Source organism: Pholis gunnellus, assembly GCF_910591455.1.
Source record: "Pholis gunnellus genome assembly, chromosome: 1".
In the NCBI taxonomy this organism is placed as follows: domain Eukaryota; kingdom Metazoa; phylum Chordata; class Actinopteri; order Perciformes; family Pholidae; genus Pholis; species Pholis gunnellus.
In genome coordinates this window covers 23,470,990-23,498,034 of record NC_136528.1, presented here as the reverse complement: position 1 = coordinate 23,498,034, position 27,045 = coordinate 23,470,990, and the positions used below count along the sequence as shown (strand labels likewise).

The following is a 27,045-nucleotide window of genomic DNA, read 5'->3' as shown; positions in this document are numbered from 1 at the left end:
CGTCCTCCACTACAAGACGTACCGGGGCTTATGTTTAGGGTAAGGTGAATGAATTACATTAGATATTTGTGTAGAGGAACACAGGCATTACTTTAGACATTTTCATATAGTATTTGCTGTAGAAAGGAGATTTTATTGTCCTTTTTTGTCGCTGCTGTCCCGGTCATTATCGGAGTTGTCTCCAGTCTGTCACTGTCAGTTACCTAACGTAATGTCAAATGTCATAGTAACGTCAACTATCAGCATTAAGCTTAACCTGCTGTAACGTTACTGAATCCGGTAACGTCAGTGGCAACGAAAGAAAGAACACCGAACGAATCAATAATAAACTGGACATTGTTTCACTTCATTTTAGTGGGCACGTTACACTTCATAACGTTATACTTGTTAAAAGTTTACATACAAGCTACCTTTGTACTACAACTATCGCATGTTTAAAGAAGTTACTGAAAAATAGCTTAGGATTTAGAAATAGAATATAAGCGCTCCTTTAATTTTGAATCCTTTTTTTTTTTTTTGTCTGCCACTTTTTCTGCACACCATGTTTTCAAATGATACAATAAGCAATACATTGAAGCCAGGTGTGGTGAGTTTGTGTTAAATGTGGTGTGAAAAGTGACCTGTCACCTGGTCAAATTCAATAATACAGAGATAGATCAAACTTTGTGTGCTTGTGGATAAAACTAAGCCTTTATTTCCCTCCTAACTCTCAGATGTCGTCTATAAGCAGTGTGCAAGAGGCTGAGGATGGAGCTGTCTTGAGGTTCTGACTCCAGAGGGTCTGAAAATCTCAAACATGCCGTCAGGACGCGTTGCTGCTGCCTGCCACTCTCTGAAGTGGACATTACCTCACTGGAAAGCCACTCTTTACAAAACGTATAGCCCATCAAAGCCAGGGCAACAGCTACTGGGAACTGTGGTTCAAAGAGGGGCTCATAGATGGACTACAGCGCCATCATCAAGGATAAACCAGAAGCCCGTGTTTAAAAGAGCCCCAGCATTTGGAGATAAGCTTGCAATCATTGACAGCAGTGGCGGCCACAGCTACAAGCAGCTGTACCGCAGCAGCTTAGGTCTTGCAGGTAGAATCAGCACCGCCCTGAACTCTGAATTTGGGGGTCTGGAAGGGAAACGTGTATCCTTCCTGTGTGCTAATGATGCTTCCTATACAGTGGCACAGTGGGCTGCTTGGATGAGTGGAGGGACGGCAGTGCCACTCTACCGAAAACACCCTGAATCTGAGCTGGAGTACATCATCTCTGACTCCCAGAGTTCACTGCTGGTGGCAGGGCACCCCTATGCTGAAACGCTTGAGCCACTGGCTCAGAGGCTGGGGCTGCCCTGTCTGACACTGCCCTCTACTTCTAACCTGGGCACTTCAGAAGAGGCAGACGGCCAAGAGAAGGAGACAGGAGACATCACAGACTGGGCTGATCGGCCAGCTATGATCATCTACACCAGTGGTACCACAGGGAGACCCAAGGGAGTTCTACATACACACAGAGGCCTCCACGCCATGGTAAATGCTGCCTTCTAAACCATAATTACATCGGAGACAAAATACTTTCCTTCTTATTAAATGTCTTCTATCAAGACATGAAGATTCTGGCATTCAACAATGTTTCCTTTTTTGGGATTTGTTCTTCGGTAAGAGCAGATTCTACGCACACTCGAGAGCACTTGAGTGCGGACATATGTATGCAAAATAACTGATTGTTGCGTTCTGTTAGTATTATAAGACTTAAATCATCAATATCATTTATGATATTATTTAAATTATTTTAAACATGAATAAACACTAAACAAACACTTCAGCACTGAACGAGTGATATCATTCAATGCAACTTTTTCTTAGTTATTTTAAATCCTTTGTCACGTTAGGAGCCTCGGTCCGGTGCTTCACCCTCTTTCCACTTTCGTTTGGGCATTCTTGACTTAATTCTCTCAACTTTTCTTTTTTAAAGAGGCACACAGCCCTGTAGTCTCATGCACTTTAAGGGCGACTGGCGGAGCGTTTCTCGACTGGCATCAGTTTACGAAGACGGTGGAATTCAACATCATAAGAATTAGTCTGTGGTTAAAGAACGTGCCATGAAAGTGAAGTAGACTTACCTTTCTCAAGAACAAATTTAAGAAATAGCTTATGAAGATATTAGTGAATGAGCCCCTTTTTCACATGTTCATCGACAGTGAAAGAGATTGGTTCAAAGCTTTGACATAGTGGATGTTACAGCTTGTGCTAATGGACTTAAAATAACAAGCAGTGTGTGTTGTGAGTCCACTCTTTGTATCTTTTAGATTATCCTAAACCTTTACGGCAGATAAACATAACACTGTTTCACAGTTTACCATAGTCTTTATGTAATCCTGTAAAATCATTAACCTAATTGATAACATTCCTGTCATTTTTAAATAATATTTTTAAGTATTTTTGATGTTTCTGTGCTGGTTAATATCAAATTCACGTTTTTTTCAGATGTATTATATCCAATTAATCAGCATACTATGTTTGTCGTCATCAGGATATTTGGGGGCTCTGAATGCCTCCTTGATGGTGTGTTCAGGTGCTTTAGGAAGCTCAGACATCAGGGACTTCAGAGTCAGAAATCTATTTTTTCAACGCAATTGCTAAATTAACATGATCTTTTTCATGCTTTCCATGTTTGTCTTCTGAGTTTGATTTAGGCCTATTTAAAACATGACATTTGATGTTTCATGGGGTGGAGTGACTATCCAGAGCTCCAACAAAATATATGCACGTTGTTTAGACATCCCCACACCCACGTTTGACTCCCTGATTAGCATCCTTCCTCTTTTGTTCTCACTAATTTATGCCATTAGAGGTCTCCTGAAGATTTTCCTGTATATTTTTTAAGTGAAATTGACCTACATGTCTAATAGTGTGGAAAATGAAATCCACCTGAAAGAAGGCAGAGCTTCAAATGCCTCTGGTTGGCCCAGGGAAGTGAGTGAGTAGATGATTAAGTGAGTCTGTTTTCCTGGAGGGCAGCAACATCAGTTTGTCAGAGTTCCTGGAAAGCTCCTCTGTCAGGTTAATGTGAATGAAGACTTGAAGCAAACTTGCAAGGAAAATAAATCAGCTGTACAGCTTCCAAATGTGTGATCTGATCCCAAACTTCCACCATTTTTCTTGTCTTTGACAATGTTTATATACCCACAAAATGTTCTCTCCCAGTGAATGTAAAAACAATACAATCAATTAATTTGCATTTACATTCAGAAGCATGCGGTAGAATTTGTACTGGTCATAAACAAGGGAAGATTATACTTTATTATCTCAGTAAACAGAACACAATAACCAGGATACCTGGACAATGTAATGCAATTAATTATATCTCTCATGTACAAATTATAATGTTTTTCTCAGCCTACTGCGACATACAAAGATTTCTTGTGTTCCTCCAATATTTAATATTCACAGCCACAAACCTAAACCTCTTTACACAGACACAATTACCCTATATACTGCTAAGCAATAGCATAAGTGGTTTCAGCAGCACAAGAATGAAGTTCAATCTGTGGCCATGCCCTCCATAATCAAATCTAATGTTGGCAACTAAATGAACCGTGAGGAGAGTTAGTGGAGTTTTTCCATATTTGGATAGAGGGGTTGTTTTGGAGCTACAGGTATATAAATATAATTTACTTTACTAGAAAAAAGGAGACGTTTATCCTTCATTCCTGAGGTAACTCAGAGCTCAATTTCTGCAAGAAAAAGTCCACCAATTCACCATTGTTCATTTTCTTCCAGGGGACGAGGGCGGTGACAGTAAAATGAACCCAGGGAAAGAGAGTCATGGACTACGGACAAATATTCAAAATCTGAAAACTACTTTCTAAAGGGAAAGCGGTGCTGATTATCAAAAGTAACAACGTAAGACCTAAATCAAAGACCACAATACAAGTCCAACTGATAGGTCACGCTACCAACCCCGGCACACAGGAATCGAACATAGAAAACACCACATCAACACACTCTCACACACACACACAGGAATCAAACATAGAAAACACCACATCAACACACTCTCACACACACACACACAGGGATTGAACATAGAAAACACCACATCAACACACTCTCACACACACACACAGGAATCAAACATAGAAAACACCACATCAACACACTCTCACACACACACACAGGAATCAAACATAGAAAACACCACATCAACACACTCTCACACACACACACAGGAATCAAACATAGAAAACACCACATCAACACACTCTCACACACACACAGGAATCGAACATAGAAAATACCACATCAACACACTCTCACACACACACAGGAATCGAACATAGAAAATACCACATCAACACACACACACACAGGGATTGAACATTGAAAACACCACATCAACACACACACACACACACACAGGGATTGAACATTGAAAATACCACATCAACACACACACACACAGGGATTGAACATTGAAAATACCACATCAACACACACACACACAGGGATTGAACATTGAAAACACCACATCAACACACACACACAGCTCCAACGCTGCCACGTGGAGTGTCAACAGGAGTTTCAGTAGAATGATAATGCAGTTAGATTATAATGATCTTTAGTTATTATTATGCTCTCAAACTGCAACCAAATTCACTGTTCACAGCGGTTGTCGGAAGTCATTCTTGAAGCAGCAGGAAATGACTAATTAAGCTTTGAATACAGCAGTTTAGTAGGAAACTAGGTACAAAACCAACTCAACAGACAAATATCTGCAAGGGTTGAGGTTGCTGACCCCCTCCTTTCTTTCCTTCCCCTGCTCACCTCCCCCCACCCCCAGGTCCAGTGTCTGGTTTCAGAGTGGGCGTGGTCCAAAGACGACGTCATCCTCCACACCTTGCCGCTCCACCATGTGCATGGCATCGTTAACAAGCTGCTGTGCCCGCTCTGGGTGGGCGCCACCTGCGTCATGCTGCCCGAATTCCAGCCTCAGAAGGTCTCAACTGCACTCCGTCTCCCTCTCTTTCTTGTTCTTACTCTTTCTTTTGATACATTACACCTTTTCACTAACACCGCTGACCTAAAGAGGTAGTTGTAATGCTTGGGAGGTGACTATGAGAGCCAAGCAGTCATTGACAGCGAGGCATAGAAGTACTTCAGGTGTACAAGTTCTGTGTGGACAAGGCGCTGCTGAGGTTAAAAAGACATTCAGCCCTTTTCCCCTTCCACTTTTCTTCTTCCTCCATCCTCCTTTCTCCTCGCTTCACCTCATCTCTGCTTCTATCATTCTCTCCTCCTCCTCCTCCTCCTCCTCTTCCCTCTCTGACTGTCAAACTAAGTGTTTGGGGCTCAGTGATGAATTGCCTTGTGTGGCTTTGTATCTGACCAATGCCGACTCACGGCAGGGGCTTAAGCAGCAGATCAATCGATGAGCTGACATTGAAGGATGATGGTGCTTGTTTGCTCCTGAGAAGGGAGGGGAAGATGGGGTGCTGTGCGTGTGTGTGTGTGTGTGTGTGTGTGTGGCTGTGAAACATATAGGGGTAAAGATGCACATGTTTTTTGTGTGTGTGTGTGTGTGTGTGTGTGTGTGTGTGTGTTTTTGTTTGCATGTCAGGTCCTCTGCAGCTGCGGCAGTGAAGGTACATGGAAAGGAAAGATGTTTAAAGGAACAACTGTCAACATGGGTATTGCTACACTGTTATATCAGTATTCAGCTGTTATCCCTGACCTTGTGTACCAAATCACAAAACCCCTCCTCTCACCCTTAGAAAACAGCCTTTATTCTCCTCCTCCTGAAGTAACAGTACATTGATGAAGTGATCGATAGTCTGTCTCTTCTATCCCCTAAGATCTCTGAAGGGTAGCCCAGGCAGCAGAGGCCGGCATTGATTTTTTTTCTGATTTTGCCTGGAGATAGTGACAAACATTTTCTGTTTCAGGAATTGTGATCCAGTAAAACGCACATACAGCATGTCCATTTAAAGTGTGCTGCTGCAGACTGACAGGAGCAGATACACTTCCTGGGGTTTCAACAGCACTGGTTAGATTGTTTTGTTTATTGGAATCACTACTGGTTTAGGTGGGAGAATACGAGGGGACTCAGCATTTTTGTGTTTTGTCTCAAGTGATGACAATGTCTTTATACAATAGTCAATGCGTCTGTCCACCACTTTGGTCCTGACAGAAATATCTCAGCAGCTATTGGATGAATTCCCATGAAGGCTTCATCCCAGAGGAAGCCTTCTGGTTTTGGTGATCCCTTCACTTCTCCTCTGGTGCCAACAGCCTTCACCTTTCATCTATCGCCATCATTAGTTCAAAATGTATTTAATTTAGACACTTCGCTGTTCAGCATCCAGTCCTTCTCGGGAACAAGCAATTGTTTTGGAGTCCCCATGTTGAAGCCTGAGTAGACCATAGAGTTGTTTAGGATGCAGGCCATGGTCCTCTGCTCTCATCACATCCTGTCCCCCAGGTGGAGTTCAACTCTTTGATGGACATAAATTGCCTTCCTCTCCCCTCCAGACTGGACTTGGTGGAAGCGCTCCACTGCACTTGATAGACACCACCCAGAATGGTCAGGGCACACTCGGATAATAATCCGTCTCTGCACAAAGTTCTATTCTGTATGTGTACAGGTGACCTGTGAACGCTCCACAATTGTTAGATCAACTTGAAATGATATTGTGAGATCCCCTCAGCTGTATCTGTCTCTCTATTTCAGTTATGTTTGTTTATTAGGGCCAGAGGAGGTGAGAGAAGTCGGATACATAATAGATTAGGGGAGTCTACAGCAAAGTGACTCAAAGGAGAAGTGGAAGGAAGAGTTTAGAAGTTGCTGGCATATTGAGAGAGAGAGAGAGAGAGAGCAAAGGGTGGAGGGAAGAAAGAAAGTCTGAGATGAAGGTAGGGAATGAAAAAGAAGCACTTGGGGAATGGAGGTAGAATGAAAGAAGAAGAAGAAGTGAGGATAAGTAGACTGAGAGGAGAGGGGAGGGGAAGGGGAGACGGCAGGGGAGGAGCGTTTGTCTCCCAGGGGGGAGAAGCTGTCGTTCACCTTCGCTTAATTCATGATGTCGTCCCATCCTCCCATCGTCTACTGCGATGTACCCAGACTGTGTGTGTGTGTGTGTGTGTGTGTGTGTGTGTGTGTGTGTGTGTGTGTGTGTGTGTGTGTGTGTGTGTGTGTGTGTGTGTGTGTGTGTGTGTGTGTGTGTGTGTGTGTGTGTGTGTGAGATAGAGTGGGTGGGGCGGGGTGTGTGAAATAGCTTTGTCCTTGAACAAGTGAGTTTATGTGATATTTGAACAGTGTTTATATATGAGCATGACAGTAGTTCACAATGTATGCTTGTACACAGCATGCTTGTAGCTGTACAGAAAGCCTGGATCAGCTTAGAGTAGATGGCTGGCCGACATGTTTGCTCTGCCCTACGGCGCTCTGCTGTTTTCCTCCTTCTGACCTTTACAAATCTACAAATATTTGTTCTTGTTTTTTTTTTTAAGCATGTTGACAGGTTTGATATGAGGCTACTGTCTGGACCTTACTTTGCCATTTACATCAAATAAAAGAACAAAACGGCACTTTCACATGCACAAATGAGTCTGGATGTAATGATTTAGTCTGCATGGCCCCGTCCATTAGATACACTCATTTCCTTTTCGCCTTTCCTTATATCCCTCTGCCTTCCTCCCTATTCAGTTATATATTGTACTCTCTGTCTCTCTCTGTCTCTCTCTCTCTCTCTCTCTCTGTGTCCCAGGTGTGGGAGATGCTGTTGAGCTCCAAGGCTCCCCTGGTTAATGTGTTCATGGCCGTGCCAACCATCTACTCTAAGCTGATCCAGTACTATGATCAGCACTTCACACAGCCTCACGTCAAGGACTTTGTCAAAGCAGTCTGCAAAGAGAGGATCAGGTACTGGCTGTGGGATCAATGACAGACAGCTTACTCATGGGTTAATGTATATGTGTTTATATTCATATATATTTTTATATATATATATATGTACACAATGTGGCAGACAGAGCTCTCCATCAGCAGCACCATCATCAAAATATTAAATAAGGGAATATCTTTTGGAAGAATGGTGTTCATCCCTCCTGCGGAGTTCCAGAGTCTTGTATCTGTGTCGAGGAACAATGAAGCTGGCGTCTAAATGTGTGCATACATATCAGAATCAACAATTCATTTCAGAGGGTGTTTTATTTATAGTGTAATAACACATTTAATCTTTTTTTTTTTTACATTGTGAGATGTCAATGTTTTCAAAGTGTCCACATTTTCCTTATTTGTTGGCTGTGTAATGACAATATTTAGCACTTTTTCATCAAATTGTGCAGAAGTTTACGATGTGAAACACCGTAGACAAAATCCTAATTAACTCATTGACTGTCACGAATCACCCCTTCACATAGGAATGTGTGACAACGCAACAAGTGATATGTACTATGGATGTACAAAAATGGTCTTAAACTTTCCAAGCCGTCGTTGCCCTGAACTCCTGCTAATTTCCAGTCCTGATAGAATTTAAAATAAATTTAAATTCTCTCTCTCTCTAGGCTGATGGTTTCGGGCTCGGCTGCTCTCCCTCTTCCCACTCTGCAGCGCTGGGAGGAGATTACAGGACACACACTGCTGGAACGCTACGGCATGACAGAGATCGGCATGGCACTGTCCAACCCTCTCAAGGGCTCACGCATCCCGGGTACACACGTTTTACTGACTGGATGCTCTTATACACCCGCCCACAAAAAATATTGTACCCTGTTGCCCGGGTTTACAAATGAGATGCAACCGCAGTAATGACAGCTGGTTTAATTCAGCCAACTTTCCTAGATTGTTCTGCACTTTCCACCAAAGAAACCAAGCTGTTGGTGCGACTGCACACTTGGTAACTTTCCTCTTTGTTTATCACATATCTCTTAAAATATCTCTGATATTATTCTACCTCCCTCGCCGGTTTGATTCAGCACTTCGGCTTCATTGTGTTGTGTTTTGATCGTTGGCAGTTTTCTCTGCTGTGATGTCAGGTAAAACCCCATGATCCCAACGACACCTCCCTCACACATGCAGAAACAAAGGCAATGTCTGGAAATGAGGTCAGACTGGTGGCGGTTGCTTTCTTCTCACGTCTAGTCCTGTCCTCCCCCTTTTCTCTCCCTCCCCACCTTCTCCCACCCTTCCTGCTCCCCAGCCAACTCTTCCGCTTACAGGTAAAGCTAATTATCTTGCAAGTGGATTGGGTGATCCTGTGTCTGCTGCTTTGTTGGGGAATTGTTTTGTTTGTTTGTCAGGTATAGTTTGACATAAGCCGAGCAGGCTTTGTTTGATTCCTCTCTGGTGATTATTAAGAATAGCTGTGGTTCTATTGATGTTTCCACTGCAGACTTTGTGGAAGATCTGTGTACGTTAGTGTGCGTGTGTGTGTGGTGTATGCAGGCATGAGCATGTGCCTGTTTGCGTCAGTGTGTTCTTGTCTTGTTTTTAAGTAGGTTAAAATGGATCAATAGCAACCACAGGAAACACTCTCAGAAGAGTAGTGGTGTGGAGTCCCCCACTCTTACACACACTCACTTTCTTTTCTTTCTGCCAACTGAGTAGCTCCTAACACACTTATTGACAGCAATAGTATTCATATTTTTCTACTGTATTTAGGGCGTCTGGTTTTAGAGCATTCCAGAATAACAGCAGTGTGGCTTTCTAGGTCATATAGCCCTTGTTGACATGTAGGTATGTTAGATTGGTTCATCCGTGTTCTTTTCATTTCACAAGTTTCTCTCTCTGCTACACTTTTTCATCTTTTTGATTCTTTTTCTTTAAACTTTTCAGCCTTTTTTTGTTGACAAACTGACATAGACAACAGAGATGGCGTCTCATCTTCCAGCCCAAAGTGTTGTCTTCCTCCTGTCGTCGTCCAGACAAAGCTTAGTGTCTTTCATTAACTTCTTGGAAGAATAACTGCAGAACAATCTTATCTGGACCTTTGTCATTCCCTTCTTCCCTCCACATAGACCTTTTCCCACAGAGCATGTAGCATTTATAACCTGCCTGTACTCTTCAAAATGGCACTCAATCTTGTTGAATCATCGAGACCCGAATGCTACAAGATTTCTACAGCTCCTGAAAAAAATGATGATAGAGGAGAAAGTAGAGAGATTCCCTGAAACGAACACTTAAATAGATTTTGGACACGTCATTGAGGGAGACAAGTCTGCTTTTGTCATTTGGTAGACAGTGGTGTTTTTGCTGGACAGGGTGAAGAACTCAAGCAAGATTACTCGGTTTACTCCTCTTCACCCGATCAGAGGAAAAGACGACGAGAGGCTGAGAGATTTACCTTTTTTTTTGTTTGGGTTTTGTAATCTCTTATTTACCCAGTTTCCCTTCAGTATTATTTTTTATGTTTCGTCCATCATTCCAATAGCTAATAACCTTAAACTCAACTTGTTGATTTGGGAATGTGGCGGGATTGCTAAGAAGTCTGACGGGGCAAAAATACAAACGGTCAGACGATTAGATGGGTTTTAAACAAAACTGGTCAGCCAAACATATTCGGAAAAGGAGACCAAGACAAACGTGGGACTTTTTTATTCAGGTGACCCATATGTGGAGGCGTTAAGGCTCGGTTTATGCAAGAAAATGTATATGTTTAATGTATAATACGTTTATAGTTGTTCTGGATGGCCACACTTTAAGGTGACGGAAAAAGCCGGCCATCATAAAAAGGGGGTAATCACAATATAGTGTACATTTGGGATGACAGTGCACATTTGCGGACAGTCTATGCTGGAAAACCTTTGTTGTGTTGCACCCAGCTGAGCTGTTCACATGAAAAGTGACAGAAGTAGTTGTGCACTAAATGGGAAAAAAAGAGAACTAGAGCGAGAAGTTCAAACTCTGCCTCTTTTCTCACCTCCACGCAGTGGGTGTGAATGTGGGACTGTCGGTTTCAAAGAGGTTACAGACACAGCCCAACCAGTGCCATGACGGAAAGATATGTGAGGAGTAGACCTGTCACAATAATTACTATATTGACTTATCATTTAATATATGGACATGACTTCAATAGCTTTTGTGTTTTCGGCTTGTCCACAGTTGAAGCATACTGGCATCTTAGCGCTACTGAAAAGTCCTTGAACAAGCCCGTGAATGTCCTCCTGGTCCACTGCGTCCTCCATACTGTCACTCTAATATAATAAGATAGCAGAGCCACCTCCAGTTCAAGTCTAAATGAACCTTGTTCGCACTGCATACAGTGGTTCAGGATGCACCGATCATTATAACTTGGCTGGATTCAGCTTGTCTAACCTTCTGACTCAAGCTTGTTTGTCTATCTTAGAAACAGTCTAGTTACTTCTGTGGTCAGTTGGTTTTTCCCAGCTGGACTGAGAGCAAGTGATGGTGTGTGATAGACATTGCCAATCAGGACTGGAGTGGATACGATCAATATGAAGTGAGAGAATCACTCTTTAATCAGGACCTGACCTGCTCTTTATTGGGAGAGCAGTGGTCTGTGAAATGGCATAATGGCCTCAAGGAAGGCACGCTACCACACACACACGCACACACACACACGCACGCGCACACACACACACGGAGAGAAGACCACTAAGGCCTTCCTTGTGTATCCCCACTGCACTCCTTGCTATAATTACTTAACTGAGGAGTTCATACTCGCACACAAAGATGGAGGCTGCAGGTGGTGTCAGTACATTTGGGGATTTTCAATTTGTAACACACTTTTTACACATTTCTTAATGATAGTTTCCCTTAAACATTACTGCAGCTCACAGTTCTGAATAGTTTTGCCACTCAGTCCCTATTGCAGGGGTGGCCAACCCGCGGCTCGCGAGCCGCATGCGGCTCTTTGCCCGGTTTCATGCGGCTCTTACGTTCATATCGAAGTTTGTATTTGTGTTTTTTTAATGTTCGTGTTCGCTTCGCTTGAGTTAAATACGGTATTTTCGTCAAACGCGCATGTGCGGCCACAGATTACGTTCCTCGTCGACCCATTTAACGCCGAGACGGACTGTTTGAAAGCCCCGCTTTAAGTAAAAATGTAAAAGTCGGACAATTTACAAATATCCGTTGTATCGCGCAAGGCGGAGCTCCTCCCCGATCCGCACGCGCCGCGCACACCTCCACCAGCGTATGTGACAGCAGCAGCAGCAGCAGCAGCAGCAGCCACCCTCCCCGCCGACGAAGAAGGAGCAGCAGCATAACATGTGAAGCACTCAGCGGTAGTTTTTGACAGAAGGGCTGAATTGTACTGTACAGTCAAAAACTGCATAAGACATAAAAAAGTAGAGAGTATTACTAGCATTATGAGAGTTCTATTGTGAGTCATGGGTTGACTTAATGCCATGGATGCTGCAGTTCAGTGTTATTCTGAGATGACTCAATACTTTTGGTAGATCACCATGTGATGGAGTGTGTTCTGGGTCTGGCATCTGTTTATAAGATTTCTCTTATTTGGTGTGTACTTGATGTTGACGTAAACAGCTGCATCAGGCATTGCCCCAGAAATCCCCATTACTCGACAAGTCAACTGACTTGTGGCGACTGAGACGAATGGCTTTCAGTTTAGTGTTTTACAAGCTCAGCAAAGCATTTAGTGACCAGTTATGGCCTGCGGACGGAGGTTATTGCCATCTGAAAGAGAGTACTCCCAGTGTGGCAGAAGTCATGCACTCTGTGTCGATCAGTCTATTGGTTAGAAGTGTTCAACTTCTGTAAAAGCGACACAAATCAAGTCATCTTGCTTTCTTCCATTGTTCTCATGTGTTTTTTGTGTGGTTTGTTGACAGGAGCTGTAGGGTTTCCACTTCCCAGTGTGGAAGTACGGATTGTCATGAATAACACAAGCAATACCACAATTGTGGAGGGCAACCACCGCGAGACTCAGGTAACAAATGAACTAACAATTTCTATGCCAATTTTTCTACAGACTGGATTTAAAACAGACAATATGTCAAGAAGTGTCACTGATTATGAATTACAAACTCCACACTTTACTGATGTTGGTTATTGCGTCACGTGGATAGTGCACTCAACTCTTTTAAACCGTCTATATCATCCATCTCGGTCTCTCCCTTTTATCTCCGTAAAAATATATCGCAGGTACTTCCAGGTCTGGAGGGGAAAGAAGGGGAGCTCCTAGTTCGAGGTCCGTCTGTCTTTAAAGGGTACTGGAACAAACCCCAAGAGACCACAGAGTCTTTCACTGATGACGGCTGGTTCAAAACAGGTACCAAACCCCATGTCTTCTTCCCCTTTCTCTTAACTCACCCTTTAACACTGTGCATGCCTACACACACACACACATTACCTTGGAGGGAGTGAAGTCTGCCACTAATTGCATCTACATGAGCTGTGCTGTCAGAGGGATTCACACAAAGAGGAAAGATGTCAAAAGATTTTTTCATCTTTGGTACAGACTGCACTTTCAGGGGCTTGATTTTAAACACTTTAAAATCCAGTCCAGTAGGCACACACACATGTGTGCATGCGCGCACACACATTTTGGGTGACTATGAGGGAGTGATAAATGGACTATGTGTGTTTTTGGTGCTGCAGGGCATTTTTCCTCCTAAGTGGTTGTGACTGCTCTGGGTCTTGAGAAACCAAGTCTCTCTCTCTCGCGCTCTCTCGCTCTCTCCCTTTAGTGTGTGTGGCAGCAGACAGGGAAGCTGTCATCTCTCTCTCTCCCTGCAGCCCAGAAATACTCTCTCTGCCCCCCCAAAGGAGCTTTGCTGCACTGCAAAGCCACAGGGAGACGGGCGTTAGGTTTACGTGAGGAGAGGCTTGGGGACGCAGAAGGGGGGCCAGAAGCGATTTGAGCTTTTGATTGTCGTGTAGACAACAGGAAATAAAAGGCCAGAGGCAAAAGTGTGAGGAAAGAGCTGGAACTATGTGCGGGGCTTAGGTTACTAAGGATTGCATGTAAGGCCCCAGAGAGAGTGGGCACGGTTAAGGTGAGGATGGAGAGCCGGTGGTGGAGGTGGAGGACGAGGGGTTGGGTGGGTGAATAGAAGCAAGGATGGAGCAAGTGATGGAGAGCGATGCTGGGTGAGGCAGTGGGAGAGCAGGGCAGAGTGTGTTTAATTGGCTTTGCAGGCTGGAAGGACAGAGATCCAGAGCACAGCACGCTGCTGTCACACTCCATTACAGCCACTGGCCACATAATGAGAGCCGCGCAATCAGCTCCCCACAGACCAGTCCCTCAAGCCACACACACACACACACACACACACACACACACACACACACACACACACACACACCGTGGTCTGCTCAATAGGAATGTATCAAACACATTACTTACCACCTGCCCGTGGTCCCTGATGCAAAGTTAAACGCACACATAGATGTGAAATGGGAGTTTTTTCTGTTCATCCAGTTTACATTATTTTTTGCTAAGACAATGTTAGGTGGCAATTGAAGCACTTGAGCCAAGGCTCATGGGTATTGTAGTATTATTAGAGCCATCACAGAAATGACTGACACTTTGGCCCGACTGATGACCATAACGTTAACCTGTGGTTCTGTTGAATTATCCTCTGTTTCTTTGTTGCGCAACATTGAGCATATTATTAATTATACTCTGTCTCAAACCGCCATTCCAATTCTGACTTCCTAACGCTTGCTCCTCTTTTTTCACCTTCCCATCGAGCGTTCCATCTCTCACTTTGTCTACATCCAGTGTTTGACCTCCATGTCATCGAGGAAAATGAACGGCGTTCAGCAGTAGACTGCTTTTCAGGGATCTGAATAAGATGTACTTTCTTGCAGGCAAAATCAATGTCTTCCCTCGAATTCCAAATAGGACGATAACGCAGTAAGTTACGCATAACATCTCATTCATCCACTACCAAGACCAGAGTGAAGTGTTTAAGGAACTTCTCTGCCCTAAATTGTGCCTCCTAAGCACCATCTACTCTCAGGCTGCAACGCTCCATCAGTCTGCCAGTCAGGATTTGTATGCAGCCTGAGAGACTCAACTCTGGCCAAGAAGTGCCATTTATCAAACTAGCTTCTGGCTTGAGTGCAGTAGCAACGAGAGCTTTTTAAAAAGATAGTCCTCGAGGTTTAAAGTTATCTGATGGCCCTTTTAATATACTGTATCTGAGATCTACCGGACGAACAAAGTTATGGTACAACAGAAGTGATGTACAGTGTTCGTCAGGTTATTTCTAGGTTTATTATGAATTATTACAAAGATTGTTTAATTGCATCCTCAATCTTCAGTGAGATAATAGATTAGTTTCTGTTCAACTGTAGGTCAAATTTCAACCAATTTTCCAGAAAATCAACAAAAGAAATTGTAAATTGTGTATGTTTTCACCCACTGCTGTTTTGCAATCATTAGGAATCAGGCGCTTCCTATAATCTCCGCTGTGAAAGTGAAGCTTCAGTGGACGTCTAAGTCACATGCTTCATGTACATCATTATTGTTTCCATTGTTTGATGCATTTTCTTTTCATCAATACATCAACATTTCCACCTCATCCAAGTAAAATAAACTTTGTATGCAATATTTCTCTGGCAGTTGCACTAAAAACAGGTTGATGGAAATGCACTCACTGTTGACGAAGGTCATATTCCTCCCAGTTATCCAAAGCTGGATTAAATAGAGCATTTCGGGCTACTGGTCAGCCAGCACAACTGCATTTAGCTGAAATAAAAGCAAAAATGTTTTAAAATCCATCGCAGTTGAAAATTTCTTAAACACCCATTCTGTTTGCGATGTGAGGATGACACAAAGTGGAAGATGAAGTCTGAGAAGTAAATAGAGCTTAGAGGGGAGACTGACAGGCCAATAGGAAGAGGAGACAAAGGGAAAGAGAATAAAGTGGAGCATAAGAAGTGGAGAGGAGCGCGAGAGTTTAGATCGATAAGTTCTCAGCTGGCCAGAGGTGTCTCCTCTAGTGCGAGCGGCTCCTGTGTAGCATGACTGGCAGCTCTATAGGCAAGCTGTCACCTTCTCCTGAGTGCTCTCACTTTCCACTCATCTTCATGAACATCTCGGCACACATTGATCCCCTCTCGCCTTTTTTAAGCCCTCTTTTTGTGCTCGTCTGTCTGCCGTCCAGAGCTGCAGACAGCGAGCACTTTTGTTGTTGGATTTGATGCGCACATGTAAATACTTCAAGTTTGGGGGCAACAAAGGTGAGACACGAGCAAGAGATAAACTGAAATCGCTGTTGTAGATTTTGGCTTTAGTCGTAACCTTCCAACCAAGAGAGCCTGGTACTCCACCCGGAATGAATTATGATGTGCTGAAATAAACCATAAATATATGTATGAATACATAAATTAATAAGGACTTGTGGGAAGAGAGGTAAGCTTAGGCATTAGTGATTTAGCGGAAGCTGTGTTTGTGTGTGTGTGTGTGTGTGTGTGTGTGTGTGTGTGTGTGTGTGTTAACCCTGCCTTATCTGATGTTTAATTATTAATTTGATTAACTTGGAGAGATTTGCGCTCAGAATCCAAAAAAGTTAACAAAGGGGATAAAAGGCGGTCATTTTACCTCAGTTTTACACTCTCAATTGCTTTTACTCAACCTGCTTGTGTGAGCCAATTCAATCATCCTGTAAGAGACACAATTGGCAATAAATGTGGCAAAATATTATTTGGTCAAGATTCTGTTGTTTCAACTAAAACCATCTCCACAAGTATTTTAGGATCCTTATATTATGAACGTAAGTTGCTGCATTTCAGTCTGAACCAGACGTTTTATTTGACAAATCACAAAGGTTAAAACACATTCGATTGAGTGAGTGAGTGAGTGCGTGCGTGTGTGTGTGTCCTCTTCTTAAATCATGTGTTGGTCCGTCTGTGTCTGCTTGTGCGTGGCTGATGTAACCCCAGCTGTAAAGGTGAGCTTCAGGTCTGCAGGGTAAACTCTCCGTGGATAGACAGACAAACAGAAGTGTGGCTCGTATCCTGCAGAGCCATCAGTCATTTGTGCATCGCTCTTTCGCTCCCAGCTGTGCTCTCCTCTTCCCTGCCTCCATCCCTCTCCGTGTTCCCAATGTCATATTTAACCTCAAGTCACTATGTGTCCTCTTAACTCCAATGTCAGAGCTCCCTGTGGGATTCACAAACACCCCACGCTCGCAGCACTATGTTCAAACCAGCCGCCCCTGTAACATTCACAGCCTAGGTGTCAACACACGGTGGTCCGGGGTTTCATGAACACCAGTTGCAGGTATATGTAGTGAAACACTGCTTCATATGAGCCACTATACTCCAGGAGTGTTTGGCAAACTGGTGAAGCAGTTGCCACTATATATTTTCCTGCAGAAAACCTCGGAAAAGTCAATTCTGTGGTGGTAAAACTTGTATTCAAGTAATCTGAGTTTTGAAATCTGGTTCGCTCAGTGTTCAGGCTAAACAATCGACGGCTGTTGTGCTGGAAACCGAGGTGTCTTGGTCGACTCGCACATTTGTGTGATTCAGTGCAGAGAAGGACCATGTAAACGGCAGTTAAGTAGTTTGCTTGATGAACATGGCAGATCTGAGACGGACATCAATCCTCAAGTTCAGCTTGTTATCTGCTGGTGGAGAGGCAACCCAGCAAGGAATCTAATCAGCCACACGAATATAAAGCAATTCAAGCTCCCTTAATGGCATTATATTAAACAAATTAGTTCACTCATCCAAGTGCAAAGTGCTTTCTTGTTCGATATTAATTACAAAAAAAAAAAGAGCTGTGACAAAAGTTAAGGATGATAAATAATGTCAGGGCTGAGATTTCACTGCTTGGCTGTCTGTTATTTATCCTCATTAACTCTTCCATCTAGGCATCGGGGCTTTAATGTGGAACATTAATATTCATATATGCTAAGTGTTTACAGTCACTCTGAGAAGAGGCACAACTCTCATCTAGACCTCTCACGTCTCTGTGCCGATAATGCTCTCCTCTCCACAGTGATGATGGAGGACACTCGGCTTTAACCCGCGGTGTGAGAGTTTAGGTCTTGCCGAACGTGGTGAAAGACTGTGACTCCACTTGTACCTTCTCGCCTCCTCATTGGGCTCACTTTAAGCACTTAAGTGATCCTAGTGCCGTGACATGTATAATAAACACAACATGGCGGATAAATTGTACCTCTGAAAAGGAAAACACTTGTCGTTTTTGAAGCTATTTAATGGGTTGTGAACATTCTTTTAGCATGCCTAGGTGTCTGCAGAGATGGTATACAGAAGACTTCACTGTAGCCTAAATGCACTTATTAATTGAACTACAAAGGTGCACTCAGTAGAGTGCAGATCTTCGTCGGGTGTGTCAGCAATGACCACTGCTGTAATGTTTGAATGAATATAACCGACAATTGGTCTAGACTGCAAGTGTATCAGACGTCTCCCACTACAGATACGCGGTGATTTGAATCGACGCAGACGTCTGCACCGGCTCCGAGTCCCAATATGTTGTTAGTTTATCCAAATAACGCTGCTGTGACGTTTTCCCAGATGTGACGGAGTCGCTGCTGTCTAAGATAATATCACGGTGTCACGGCAGTCTATCATTATTGTTGTTGTTGTTAGTTGAAGTAGTAGTGGTAGTAGTAGTATAAATATCAGTAACAATGTCCCTTAATGGAATGAGAACAGTATTATAAAACTGATTTTCTTTTTTTAAAGCAGCACTATACAGCATGTTGAATTTACTACAAAATGAAAAATATCATCAGCTTTGAGCTTTCAGGATAATGTCCAATGAGGATAAACAATTAGTAAATATTACAACAACAGCGCAGACGGTTTGTACAGTGTAGTAGCCCATATTTATTAAATTCTTTGTATTTTTAAACATCCAGCCAGTGTCCAGAATTAGATTTTCTTTAGCCAGACCCTGCACCCATGGATCAAAGTTTCTCTTCTTTTTTTTTTAAACTGTTGCAGTCTGATTTTAAGTGTGCGTCAAAGCCAGAATGAGATGATAATGTGAGTCTGGACATTGGTTTCATTTGATCACGCTTAGTGTGCACTATATAGCAGGCTACATGCCAGCCACATCTCCAGGGTTGAGTGGGGTGTGCGCATGGTGGTGAGATCAAGGTCACAAACAGTTACAAATACTCCTACATCAGTTATTTATTTCAGTTACAGCAGAAATCTGTTACGGGTTACCGCTTGAAGGTCCTGAAGACCTAATAGATGACTTCTGTCACCTCCACGAAAAAAACAATGTTTTTGTGCAATTTCAGTTGCCTCTCTCTTTCCCCAAACACCTCCAGCAGCAACGCTAGTGGCGCATAGGCTGAAGTGTTTGTGATGTTGACCTTTGTCATTTGTCACACGCTGCCCTTTTCTTTGACACACTTCTTGTCTAGGCAAAGAAACCTGTCCAGACTATGTGTCGTTTTGAATAGTCGACCAAGACCTCTACAATTACATTTCTTTTGCCATGGCACATGTGTGCACTCAATCAGAAATCAATTAATGACAGCAATGAATTATTTGTGGAAAGCCTGGAAAAATACCCCATAGCTATTTCTGAATTGTGTCAAATCATACTTCACGTTTTTCTGAGGCAACATAAATGGCACCATCACTGTGGAGCCCCCGTGCTGCTTCCCTGCCAGCTCTGAGAGTTTGATGAGTGGGTGCAGCGCGAGAAAAACAAACATTTTGTTTGATGGGCAAAGAGCCAACAGCCTGGTGCAGCCAGAGGGATCCTACCTGATAACATGTAGCCATTAAGCTAGATATCAAATAGACTTTGCATGATCGAAATTGTGTTGAATACATTTTTTTGCGTTTAGAAATTTGATTCCTTCCAGGTACAGTTAATATTATATTTGTGTTTTCTGCAGTGTGGAGGCCACGTGTTTTAAGATGCGTTTTGCTTTTACATCTTTGGGGTTACCTCGTCCCCTCTCACTGCAGCCTATTCATATTTCTCCTCTTGTTCGATGTAATAGGCTTGGTTTACCATTGAAACTGTCAAGAATGACACCGCTGTCGACTTGTTTGAGTAACCAAAAAGATGTCGGCAGGACTGAAGGCCAATCACTAGAGTTCTGCTAAGATGTTAAAATGTCACGCTCCGACAAAATTGCCTCTGAAGGCAATTTTGTGTTACTCTGAAAACTGTCTGTGGCTAGAATTTTAAACGCTGTTCATAACACACTTCTGTGCACAATGTTGTTTTTCCTGCTAAGAAAATGATAATTAATGACTTTGAATAATTTAGTGTTCATTTTAAGAAATTTGAATTGCGCTGTAACAGGATGATGTTTTCTGCAGAGCCAGCTAATATCATTTTCTTCTTCTCTGAAAGACATGATGGAAGTTTCCTCTGCCCTCCATCCTCCAGTCAAAGTCTTGAACTGTTTTTATTTCTTTCTTTTTTTCCTACTCTGTGTGCCTTCACTTTCTTTAATGCCTCAGAATGAGATGAAAGCCCAGTGCAATTAGGCTTCTTATCGTTTTAATTAAGAAAGCCATTCGGCCATATCTGCCTCCGACGCCATAACACATAATGGCAGAGAGTCTCTGATGCCTGAAGTAGTGTTTGTGTGCGTATGTGTGTCTATGCATGTACCATGTGTGCACATGCAGTCTGTATGTGTACAAGCTTGTGTGTATGTGTGCGTCCTTGTAACACAGTTCCCAACAATCTCTCTCCCGCCCTTCTTTCCTCTCTTATCAGTCTGTGTTCTCCAACCACTATTCCCACTTGTGACTCTCTCCTAACATGCCGGTCTTTCCCTCGTTATTTCCTCCTCCTCAAAGAGACAAGGTTAAAGACTCCTGTATAACTACTTCAAACTCAATTCAAGTATGTTGTCTGAGTGTTTCCTTTCAACCCTATTGTCAAACATTGCCTCATTTATGCTGTTTCCTTCCCCTTTACGCTTAAACGTTTCCAAGCAACTGGACAAATTTGATGGTAATTGTATTTGTTTCAGATCAAGCATACACACACACGGGACACACTATAAACTGCTATTTCCCCCCATTGCTATATGCATAAGATGAGAGAGAGAGCTTCATAGCTGTAACCAAATTATTCCTACAGTTTGTCCCCCCCCCCCCCCCCCCCCCCCTTCCAGAGGAGGGGAATAGGGGAAACTGTGACTACTGTTAGTGATGTTAACACCCAACCAAGCTTCTCCACTCCCTCCCTCCCTTCTCCCTCTCCTCCCCTGTTACCATGGCCTATCAGTGCGGAGCAGTGGTCTGTGAAGAAATTCCCAATATCTAAATTTACACACTGTATCAATCTTGTTTAATAGACTGGAAAGCTTATAGCCGCCGTTGAAAGCCGGCAGAGAGGGCAGCGGTGATAAATTGTCGGTGTGCAGGCGACAGCCGCCCGTGATGTATAATGAAATATTTATGATTTATCCCAGCTAATAAACTGAAATGAAGTGCGTGATGTATGGGAACAGATGGGCCCTCTATTGATGCTGAAGCGGAGAGGCAAGAGGGGGAAGAAGAGACAGTGAAGATAGGTGGAGGGAAGGAAACGCGAGATGTGATGAGAGATACTCCAGAGATAGTGAGAAAAAAATGGAGGGCAAGGATGGAACCAAGGAAAATAATAAAAAATAAAAAAAACATAGTGTGTGTTTGGCTGACACTGAGAAAGTGGACAAAAATGTAAGATAGATAGATGCATACGGGGGTTAGACTAGAGAACGTGAAATTAGATTAAATGACGAAGTAGAGGACTGACGGAAGATGGCAGTAAACACAGGCCACCATCAAAATATAATTGTTCTCCTAACATGTTTCATTGTGTTGATTCTAAGTGAGGCAGGGCCAGTCCTTTCTGTTAATGAGTCCATATTTCAGGTGTGGACGTTTTCCTGCCGTAGTGTCTGCAAACACGCACAGCTTAACCTGGTGGAAATGCTCCTAGCAGGGCCGTATCCAGGATGTTTTAAATGCTGAGGGAATGAGTGCAAAGTCTCCTCCGTGCAGCCCCAACCCTCATAAAAAAATAAAGGAATAGTCCAATATTTTGGGAAATACATTACTTAGGTGAGATAATATTTTATTAACAATAGTGTTTTACAGTTTTATATTAATTTATTGCATTTCATATATAAATTTAATTAATAAATTATATACATATGTATTTATTTAAATATCAACTCCCTGCACAATGGTCTTATGTTTAACCACAATGGCAGGTATTGAATTCTGGTGGGTAAATTATTTATTTTCATTTATTTAAAATGATTGTTCGCTATAAAAAAATGAAACCGTAGAAGAGGGTCTGTAACCAAAATATTGTATCTAGAATTAAATAAATGTGCAGATTTTAAGATTTTTTATTTGCAGTATAATATTTGTGTAGAAACATTGTAGAGAATATATTAATTTAAAAAAAAGTTAAAAACTAATGTTATTTGTGTGTAATTGTGGAATATAACTTCCTCCTCATCCATTCAGCAGATAAATTGTCCTCAGTTGTGTTGTAGCTACAGCCGCGGCCCCTATCCTTGACCTTTGTTGACCTCTCAGTCCACCCCCTGTATTCAACCCTCCAACCTTAACTACACTGTCCGCTTAACCTCATCACAGCATCACACACACACACACACACACACACACACACCTATTCCCTCCTCGGTCCCAGCTGTGGACGTACCACCTGTAATAATCCAAACGGACTCCTTCCTGTACCTGCTTTTCCACTCTCCACTCTTTTCCTCCTCTGTCCATTTTTCTCCCCCTCTGTCTCTCTCCACTCATCCATACTGACCCATTTCCTCTGCTCGTCATCCCCAGGCCCAGCTGAGCCCCTCATCCCACATACTGTACTCATCCTCCCCCACACCTGTCCCCCAGACACCTAGTGTGTGTGTGTGTGTGTGTGTGTGTGTGTGTGTGTGTGTGTGTGTAGGTGTGTGTGTAGGAGGATGTGGGGGGATCTTACAAACATTCATCCATCCACTGCAGTCTGACCCTCTGTCTCAAACACACATGCATGCTTACACACACACACACACACACACACCTACACACACACACTCACACAGCTTGTATACAATCACATTTACTAACACAAATATATGCTCTACAAAAAGTCAGAGAAAATGTTAAAATGCTGCTGATTCAATCAATTCAGTTTTGCTAGATTTTTGTTAATTTGCTAGATTTTTGTTAATTTTTAGCAATGCTAGCCGCATGAAATATCTAACTATCGGATGGATCACCGTTATTATTTATACATCCCTGACTTTTCCTGTAGCGCCACCAGCAGGTGGTTTTACCCATTGTCAGCATATTATCATGCTGACATCAGCATTTCGCTCAAAGCACCATTGTGTCGAAGTAAAGCCTGCAGGCCCTTAGTTTGTTTACAAATGCTAAATAAATTACATAAATTACAACCATTGATTTCTTTCTCTTTTCTCTTTTTTTCTTTTTTTTCTCGATATGTCCTTTTTCTAATCTGCTTTATTCATAATTCATTTGTACTGCCTCTCTCCTTGTATGGTCGTGTCTTTCAGGAGACACTGCGGTCTACAAAGACGGTGTGTATTGGATTAGGGGCCGCAGCAGTGTTGACATCATCAAGAGTGGTGGCTACAAGATCAGTGCACTCGAGGTGGAGCGCCACCTACTGGCTCATCCAGACATCATTGGTAAGAGTGCCCTACAGATGTAGTCTGTAAGTAGATGTTGTTGTTTTTTTTTGTTATTTTGGCTCTGTTCTGCAGCACATTAAATTAAAGTGTCAAGAAATTAGACGGCGGTCATCAATAATAGGTCAACACTTGTAGGGCTTGTAGCCCTTTGAATGGAGTTTTCATGACTAAATTAATAGATTTACCTACACTGTCCTTCTGATGTGCATGTAAACACCCTCCACTTTAACATTAGAGTCAGCTCCTTTGACCCCAGTTATTATTCCCTTTTAAAATCAATGTGCTGAAGCACAGAGCCAACACAGTGGCATCGTCCTAATACTTACGCACTGCACTGCAAGATGATAGAATTCAAGCAGTTGAAACTTAACAGCAACACGTCTGCCTGTCTGTGTGATTTCTAACCTTGCAGATGTGGCTGTGATCGGGGCCCCAGATGCCACATGGGGCCAGAAAGTCACTGCAGTGGTTCAGCTGAGGAATGGGCAGACTATGACCCTGCCAGAGTTAAAGACCTGGGCAAGGTACTGTGACTTTCAGCTAGATAATCTCTCTTTAGTAGACACTGCCTGTTGGTTAGCGCTCTGATTACATTTGACTGTTATTGTGTGTACTAAATGCATGTCACAGTTTGATAACAGATTATTAACTATTGTTCACAGACACTAAAGTGTGGAAGAAGCTTGTAAACACAGAGGTATAAACCTGCATCCTTCTGTCTTTAGATAGACAACAGCATTGCATGAAAAAACACAACCCCTTCATTCGTTTCCAGCAAAGAAAATCCAGGCTCAGCAAAAAAGTTGAAGCCTCAAGTATGTATAATAATTATATAACTTTGCGGCAGCAGGTGGTCTTCAAACCGTAGCACCAGTGGGGACTGTGACCTGAATAACTTACAACCAATCCACCATCCTGAATCCACAAACACAAAAAGAGCACCATAACCCGTTATTACAAAGGAGGGCTCATCCTGTCTTGGTTAAATCTTATTACGCCGATTCAAGAAGACAATTTCCGCAGCTCTTTGTCAGTCTTGTGGTAAACAAATGAAGGCTCCTAATGCAGACTCTACAGTTCAGCACACACATCCCCAGCGACCGGCCCTGCAGTCTGCAGATCAATATGAAGGGATGTGAGAGAAAGAGAGGCCAGAGATGGACTAATGAGGGGAGCTGAAGGAAAGACAGACGAGGAAAAAAGAAGGAAGATGCGGAGGAAGCGAACAAATGGTTGTTACGAACGGCTTTGCCTTACGTGCAAACTGATTTTCTTTTTCTGCCCTTTTCTAAATGTCAGGAGAGTTTATTTTGTCCAACGCAGACAGTTGGTGGTGACATGCAGCCCTTCGCTTTGGAGCGACTGAAGGCACAAACACTTCCATTTCCTTCTCGTTTACTCGCCCACTATATCATTTTTGTCTCATTCATTTTTCCACTTATTTCTTCACTTTCCCACCATCTGTTTTTGTCCACTACACTATATTTCTACTACCCACCTCTACCATTTATTCACAGCTCTGAATTTTGTGTGTGTGTGTGTGTGTGTGTGTGTGTGTGTGTGTGTGTGTGTGTGTGTGTGTGTGCGTGCGTGCGTGCGTGCGTGCGTGCGTGCGTGCGTGCGTGCGTGCGTGCGTGCGTGCGTGCGTCGGTCACGGCTGTGGGCCCCATATGGTGTGGGGGTTTAAGATCCTACTGCTGTGGCCTGCTGGTCCAGCATGGTGGCTTACTACTACTGCTTGTGCCCCAGGTTAACACACACTTGCACACACACACACACACACACTCTTACACAGCCAGGGGTGCTGCCAGCGGACAGGCAGTGCCAGCACACGGTCCACTGCTGAGGCCAGGGTGCAGGGCAGAGAGAGGGAGATAAAATGAGACATAAACAAGTAGATGGATGCTCACTCTTCAGTGCCCTGGCTTCAGCTGTCAGTCTGAATCTCTATCACACCCTCTGTGCCCCGCACTGCCTTGGACGCACACACAGGCACACTGGCACACTGGCCGGGAGAAATTGGTGACACGAGCGAGCCCCATTACAGAGATGTGTATGTATGCACATATACTCGCTCACACTTTACTCACTGAGTCAGAGAGACGGAGACATCTGCTGAAAGGAGTGTTTGATGGCAGCAGTATGAGTCATTATGCTCACTTGCAGCACAAGCATGCACACAGGAACACACACTCACGCACACACTCGGGCACAAACAAACAAACAAACTAGGTTAGAAGATAATAGAAAAGCTCCAGGCTTCAAGACTTGACGTAACAACCGTGCACTGAAAAGCAAAAAAATAAAACACTTTTAATTATCCCAGCCGTCTGTTTTTCTTTTTATTCTTTCTTTCTTTTTTTAAATTTCATCTCACAGTGATTATATTGTTTTGTACGAGAAGGGAATTGTCTGTGTCTGGAAGGCGAATTGGGGATATTAGGGAGGAGAGCTGCAGAGTGTATGAAGGACATTTCTTTTCTTATCTCGACTACTCTGCCACAGGGCTAGCCTTTGTTTTGCAATTGTTTTCTTTCTTTTTTTCTTTGTTGTTGCATAGTGTGCGTGTGCATATTCCCATCCTTGTGTGTACATTGATCAGTGTCGTTCTTGTCGTGGTGAATGCCTGTCTGTGTTTATCTTCCTTTCTGCAGTAAACAATCGTCAGTGTATTAACATCAGTGTTTATTGCAGGGAGCACATGGCACCCTACACCATCCCCACAGGCCTGGTGCTGGTGGAGGAGGTGCCAAGGAATCAGATGGGCAAGGTCAACAAGAAGGACCTCCTGCGACACTTCTTCCCATGACTGGATCTCCTCAATATGTATTGTCAACATAGATGTTCCTGGTGAAAAACTGCAGATGTACGCCACTTCCCGGCTGTCCTTAGATCAGACAAGTATACCGAGGAAATACGATGTAATGGAAAAAACACCTCGTGGAAAATGACTTGACCTCTGAGGTAACGTAATCACAACTATGAACACGGCTACAAAGGTAATTCTATTACATTGATTGCCACTTATGTCAAGCATTGTTTATCAGTTACTGTGCAAGAGAGGTCTGGAAATCATCACTTTGATACGTGATTTATTGAGGCAATAGAAATGGAACTCCACCAAGAGGACACAAATGTATGTATCGCAACTAGTCCAAATTATCTGAAGTGGCATCGAAAATAGATGGTGGTGGTCAAAGTGGTTAAAATTTACACTAACCAATATGGATGTGACAGACGTATAATATCTAAGACGTTGTCAAGTACTGTTAATTGGTATGCAACCTAAAATGACCCACTTTTGTAGGGTTTGTGATTGTAGTGATGTCTCAGTTCCATCATACAGTACTGTGTGAACTCTAAGTAGTTTGAGTATGTAGTAAGTTCACACTGGAGACATGACAAAAGTATGCTCAAAGCGGTTGTTATGCAGACTT

At 43.0% G+C, this 27,045-nt stretch overlaps 1 protein-coding gene across 1 annotated transcript; it reads left to right on the top strand.

Moving 5' to 3' along the window:
- acsf3 (acyl-CoA synthetase family member 3) lies at positions 1 to 27,045 on the top strand. Its single transcript, XM_079163949.1, has 10 exons — positions 1 to 39; positions 714 to 1,519; positions 4,833 to 4,988; positions 7,756 to 7,910; positions 8,555 to 8,700; positions 12,803 to 12,900; positions 13,116 to 13,242; positions 23,471 to 23,605; positions 24,021 to 24,132; positions 26,303 to 27,045. Exons 2-10 carry the CDS (start codon positions 797 to 799, stop codon positions 26,415 to 26,417), a joined length of 1,767 nt encoding a protein of 588 aa, XP_079020075.1. The 5' UTR covers positions 1 to 39; positions 714 to 796; the 3' UTR covers positions 26,418 to 27,045.